This window comes from Olea europaea, chromosome 12 (genome assembly GCF_002742605.1).
Source record: "Olea europaea var. sylvestris chromosome 12, O_europaea_v1, whole genome shotgun sequence".
In the NCBI taxonomy this organism is placed as follows: Eukaryota; Viridiplantae; Streptophyta; class Magnoliopsida; order Lamiales; family Oleaceae; genus Olea; species Olea europaea.
The window spans coordinates 11,321,292-11,327,759 of record NC_036248.1 but is presented as its reverse complement, the minus strand read 5'-3'; the positions used below and the strand labels follow the sequence as shown (position 1 = coordinate 11,327,759).

General features: G+C 32.1%; 1 protein-coding gene and 1 long non-coding RNA gene across 2 annotated transcripts; both read right to left on the bottom strand.

The window, feature by feature from the left end:
* Positions 1-731: 731 nt before the first annotated feature.
* Positions 732-1,370, bottom strand: LOC111406967. Its single transcript, XR_002705008.1, has 3 exons — positions 1,239-1,370; positions 1,054-1,158; positions 732-962 (listed from the first exon to the last, which is right to left on the bottom strand). It is a non-coding gene; the product is annotated as an uncharacterized LOC111406967 (long non-coding RNA).
* Positions 1,371-2,975: 1,605 nt separating this feature from the next.
* On the bottom strand, positions 2,976-6,106 carry LOC111405623 (UDP-glycosyltransferase 88B1-like). The gene is made up of 2 exons (XM_023034584.1): positions 5,000-6,106; positions 2,976-3,554 (listed from the first exon to the last, which is right to left on the bottom strand). Exons 1-2 carry the CDS (start codon positions 6,045-6,047, stop codon positions 3,133-3,135), a joined length of 1,470 nt encoding a protein of 489 aa, XP_022890352.1. The 5' UTR covers positions 6,048-6,106; the 3' UTR covers positions 2,976-3,132.
* Between the last annotated feature and the right edge of the window lie 362 nt (positions 6,107-6,468).

The window sequence follows — 6,468 nt, the reverse complement described above, 5'->3', positions numbered from 1 at the left end:
CAAGTAACCTATTAATCCTCACTGCCAAAATCTCACTAGCTAACCAACCAATTACATGAAACCACTTCATACATACCAACCAACCAACCAACACTAAATACTATTTGGGATTGAAAGAAAATGAAAATTGGACGCGTATATGTTATAAATCCAGAAATTATACCTTAATCAAGAAGTCTAATATTGCTCTTTGGTCAAGCAACAGTACTTCTCATGGCTTCACTAAGAGTGCGAAATTCATTTGTGGGTCTGTATAGAGTCAAATTACCCATATAGACTTCTTCAACCCAAACCTTCCAATAGTCTCGATCAATTGGCAAGTGATGCACTTTTGCATTTGGGTCTGTTGTGGCAATCTTCCCTTTTGCTACGACTTCTTCCTCCTCAAACATGTACCAATGCAACAGTTGACATCTTGCATTATCTTGGGGGTTGTACTTCCTTGGACACCACTTCTTTGGTGTGACTACAAATTCATAATAAACAGAAAGTATTCTTTTTAAAATTAGAATGCTACAAACTGAATATATATTAAATAAACATTTAATAATATAGGAAACGGAAACCTGAGTAAAAGCATTTGAATTTCTATCCTCCACATTCTGTATAATGATACAAAAATTACAAAATTATTATTCATGTAATTGGCTATATAAAGCTATATAATCATGAAATATATAAAAAATAACTACTTATAGCCTGCTGAGAAAATTTGATAAATGCTTCCATTTTTTCTTCTAATGCCCCCATCTTTTGTGTCTGAATCTGTACTTGGCTTTCAAGTTCTCTAACTCTCCCTACTTTGTATTTGTCCATCCACTTTTGATGGTACAACTCCAAATTCGAGTCCCCTGACTCTCCCATGATGTTCGGGGACCAAAAACTCAAGCTATAGCATCATCACGGATGGAATCTTCAGCAGGCGTATCGAAAATTGATGTGGCACAATCTTTAATCTTTTTCTGTACTTATGGAACTCAAATCAAATAGTAGCAAGTGATACAACTAATAAATCAAATTATGCTTAATTGAACATTAGTTTAATACACATACCAATGTTTCGGCAACTGCTTCATTAATTGGTTTTCCATCTTTTCTGAGATGTCCATATTTTCATACTTCTGTTCTTAACCCTTTTAAATGTAGATTCTTTTTCTTCTGCAATACAAATGTAGTAATCAAATATATTGAAATTGGACAATTCAAGTAAGAAGACATGATATGTTCGTAAGAAGTACCATTTCATAAGCCAAACGTGGATAAACAGTATGGAGAAGCTTCTGATTAGTTCGCATGTTGCTGAACCTAAAACTTCTCTCCTATTGAAAAAAGAACGAAGTATAAAACAACAATAATTAAAATAATGGTTAATCTTTACACGCAAATATACTTACATGAAAATCAGCAGAAAGAGTATCCTTAACAAATTTAACCCAGACTTCTTCAGAGTTGACATTCTTTGGTCTAAGAAGGGTAATAGTGCGTACTCTATTCACAGATGATTCAACTTGAGTTCTAATTTGTTTTCTCAATCTTGATTTGAATGTCCTCCAGTACTTTCCCATACATTTAAATATCGTTCTTTAATGACAATCATTGACATTGAACCTTTGCTATATTTATGCACAAGCATGAATTTAAGACTTTAGAAAATGGTATCATTAAGAAAGAAATAAATACAACGTAATAATCTCAAAAGGTAGTTACGAAATGTTACCTGTATGAAAGTCCAGAGCTCCATTTTTAGTCTCTTCATTCATTGAAGTCCAATCTTTAATTACAACAGACACATGTTTCCGTACCATGGCCCCAACTACGCTAGAAATTTTTTTCGAGTTCTGCCCAACAACTTGACCATATTCATTGAATTCTAGCTTTTGAGAATTTCTAGAACGTTGCAAAAAGTAGGTTTTTCGCAACGTTTCTTAAACGTTGCAAAAAATAAAACTTTTCGCAACTTTCCAAAAACGTTGCAAAAAGTATCATTGGCAACATTTATTTTAAAAATGTTGCCGAAACTCAATATCATTGACTAATTGCAACATTCAGTTATTCAAATGTTGCAATAGACAGTTTAGCACACACTTAACTATCGAATGTTGCCTTTTATGTATTGCAATAGACTATTTTTGGTGTAGTGGATATCAACTCACTTTTTAAGAATGAATTGTTTCAAAGAATATGGCTCAAATAGGAGCAGGGTAAATCTATACCTAAATATATTTATTTACAATATATAATTTCATTTCTAAGATACGAAAATTTTATTTTGTTTTCACTTTGATTATACAGTTGTTGATCCGAACAAAACTTTTCATCTAGATTTCTATAAATAATTACTGACATAATTAGAAGTTGCAATAAATTTTTAAAGGGTGTCCAATTCAATGTAGGATTTTGGTTTTGATGAAAGTTTCTTTAATCATTGGAGTACTGTGCAGCTTATTTAAGTTGATGATTGCTTGATGATAGTAACTTATATTATTTGGATATTGTTTTTAAATTTGTATACTTAGTTTTCTTTTAATCTTTGAATAGTATTTTCGATTCTTCTATATTTTGTTAAAAGTATCATGCTAATAGCAACTTTAGATTTTTTATTAGTGAACATTTTATTTTGACATTTTCAATGTAAATAACCGGACTAGACAAAACCGATTGGTTCCGTTCCAATTCTAAAATTCTCATAGGTATTCGATTCGATTCAATTCCCTTTGGAACCGGATCGCGCCCACTCCTACTTTTTAAAAACTTAAAATTTTTTATGTATTATAAGGTAGATATCTTAATTTTGTAGGTTGAGTTCACGAAATGATTATTAACAAAAAAAAAAATTTAGAATAATAAACATATTAAAGATTGAGAAAAGGAAAGAAACAAAATCTAGTTCATTCATTTTCTTCACTATTGTGTATTGTATTAAAGAAAAGAAGACGAAAACTTGTACATCATTTTCTAAAGCTGCATATCGAACATTGGCATATGACAAATTTAGTATTTTGAAGATTGAATATGATTAAATAACAATTCGCTAACACATAATGAGATGATCTTATTGAATTGCAAATGATAATTGAAAGGGATATGAATCCATAGACGCACACAACTATTACATTCCCGTTAACAATTGCATCATCCCTTCGCCCAGGACTCAATGAGCTTTTCCAAGGCTACACGGGATGAACCACCATCTTGAATTGCAGCCTTGGCACAATTTCTCATAACCATAACCTGATCCTTCACCGCTTTCCCATTGTCCGAGTCCATTAACTCTCTTACTTGCTTATTCAACTCAACAGCTGTAACGAACCCATTAGTTGACTCAGTTAAACCCAGTGCCACCTTCAATTCCTCCACCATGAAAACCCTATTCATCCTTTGCTCTGCATAAAGTGGCCAAGCCAACATTGGCACACCAGCACAAATAGCCTCCAAAGCTGAGTTCCATCCACAGTGAGTCACAAATCCCCCTATTGAATCATGATTCAAAACCTCTAGTTGTGGTGCCCACGACTTCACCACAAGTCCTTTGTCTTTGGTTCTTTCCAAGAAACCTATCAAAAATAAATTTTAAATAAATAAGCATTACTCTTCTCTAAGCCATCTTCAATGTATAACTCAAAACATCAAAATGCACCATTTTAGGTGCAAAACTACTCCAATACAATACTATACTTTGCACCATTATGGTGCAATACGATTCACTTTGCACCAAAATGGTGCAAAGTGTATAAAGTCATTTTTACCCTTTCTTTTAATTTCTCAAATAAATTGATTAAGAGTATTTTTGTCATTTTTGCTATATATTTTTTAATACAATAAATTATTATTTGTATTTAAAATAAATTTTAAATGTAAAAAATAATAATTAATGAATTAATTAAAAGAAGAAAAGAATTTTAAAATATAACAAACACAATTATTTCTTAAAATTAACACGAAATATATTAAACAATTACATATATACAATATCTAATTTTATTTAAAGAAAATGATATAAATTCAAGAATTAGATTGCAATAATATTTCGATTTCGTAATATCGTAACTATTTTTTAATGGCATGATTTAATATTTTCATTATTGTAGTGTTTTGATTAATTGTACTATGTTTTTTACATTTATTAATGAATTTAATATTTTCAGTAATTTTTCGTAATTATTTATTTAGTAATTTATGTATTTATAAAATAATTAAATAAATAATATTTTAAATAAATAAATTATTAAGAATAAAAAAGGAAAGAAGGCGGTTAAACACTATTTATTTGATGTAAGTTTTGACATAATGATTGGAAATAAATTTTAGTTTGGTCCAGTACTGTTGGAGATGACCTAACTACTTAAATTTTTGGATGAAACTGTTAGCGGCATATCATGCCAAAAAATAAAGAAATTATTTTCAAGTCGCTTAGTCACCATTTACAAAAAAAAAAAAAAAAAAAAAAAATTAAAAAAAAATCATCATTTCAAAATTCATTTTTCCAAAAAATCACTTTTTAATGAGCATCAAATATGGGCTAAATTTAAATTCATACAAATAGGTCCCAATCATTTCTTGTCGTCAAAGTTTAATGTGCGTAACCATTTTATATATATATATATATATATATATATATATATATATCAACAACAATATATATATATATATATATATATATATATATATATATAAAATGGTTACGCACATTAAACTTTGACGACAAGAAATGATTGGGACCTATTTGTATGAATTTAAATTTAGCCCATATTTGATGCTCATTAAAAAGTGATTTTTTGGAAAAATGAATTTTGAAATGATGATTTTTTTTTTATTATTTTTTTTAAGAATGTGTGGTTAAAAATTATAGAAAATTTATGGGCTTACATAAAAAATATTTTATTGTATGAATATATGGTTGAAAATAAATATATTTAAAAAGAAAGAGATTTTGGAAAATGTTAATAGTTAATACACACCGCATATCGCTAGCAACTATTAGACGTGAGGATAAGAAAACCTTCTGGCAGCAAAGCATCCAAGTCTGGTTCTGCTGGTGCTGAATTGCCCTTGGTTTCATCATCCGTGGGTGGATTACGGACCACCCAAAGAAACCGGTGGCCGCTATTTTCCAACCCTGCCGCCATCTCTTGTAGCTGCTCTGCCGTGAACGATCCCATACTCCCAAAACACAGAAAAACTACACTTTTACTGGGCTGTAAATTTAGCCAACTCAAACACTCGTGTTCATCATTGTTACTGCCGTTATCTTTGCTTGCAATTAGAGGTCCAATACAATGTACAGGAGGGGTTGGTGAATTTGGAATACTCAAACCATCAGATAATGCTTTAACTGCTCTTGATTCAAGAGCTTCAAAAGAATTTACCAAAATCCCAGATGATTTTCCCATCTGTACGGCAGTTTCTAAGAACAGTTTGTATATTCTACTTTCACGATCAAATAGAACTTTTGGTAAATCTTGAGAATAAATTGGTGGGGTGCCAGGAATTTTAATATAATCATGTACATCTTTGATGTTTTTTGTAATGGTTTCGTGGAGGGTTGGAATATGTAAGAAAACGCAAAGTGCAGAAGCGCCTGAGGTGTAGAAATAATAAGTTGGAATTCCAAGTTTTGAAGAGACTTCGAAAGCGGCGTTACAGAAGAAATCTATGAAAAAGGCTAAGAGATTTGATTTCTGGGATATATTCTGAAGGGCTTCGTGGAGGTAAGGGTTGTTCAGGCGGGGTATTTCGAAAAGAAGTTCTTCGAAAGGGATGGCGGCGGAAGTGGGAGAAAGTTCGACAGTGGATAGTTGGTGGAAAGTGATGGAAGAAGTGGTGGAAGCAACGTGGTTTATGTAGGGTGCGGTGACGCCGGTGGTGTATGGAGCGGTGGTGATGAAGATTGTTATGGAGAATGAAGGGCGGTGCTTGAGGAGGAGCTTCCCCAGCTCCACCATGGAAATCAAGTGGCCAATTCCAGGAGAGGGATACAGCACAATGGTGTCAGCCATGCTAGATAAAATATGGATATGGTAACTAAATAAATCAAAATGGTGTTTCATACATAAAGCGGCCAGACGTGCAGTGTGCCCAATTATTACTGTCGGGACGTTCCAAGAATCCAAGTTTGATAGTGAACTGCCTTGATTTGTTTGAATGGCTTATGAATATTTTAAGAATCCAACCATTTTTTAGCAAGTTTGGGCCCATGCTAGACAAAAGGACGATGGCAATCAATTCATATGCGTTTGTGGCTGTCATTTCAATTTTAGTTTTTTGCATTTCCCATTTCCCCTCTTCAATATCTTCATATGTGGCCCTCGCAAGTAGATTCAAATTGCATCAAAGGGCAAAATAGTCATTGACGCTCAATGGCATTATCATTCCTATATTCGTCTTTGACAAAAATCTTAGTGATTGTACCATGTAATCAGGAAAATACTGTAGGAAAGTAAAATGAGCATCCAACGGGAATTTTTATTT

Excerpts from the sequence above, each read along its gene's own strand:
- LOC111405623 (XM_023034584.1), bottom strand. The coding sequence starts at position 6,047 with ATGAAACACCATTTTGATTTATTTAGTTACCATATCCATATTTTATCT. Across the intron at positions 3,555-4,999 it reads GGATGCTTTGCTGCCAGAAG|GTTTCTTGGAAAGAACCAAA; the intron begins GTTTTCTTATCC and ends TATTTTTGATAG.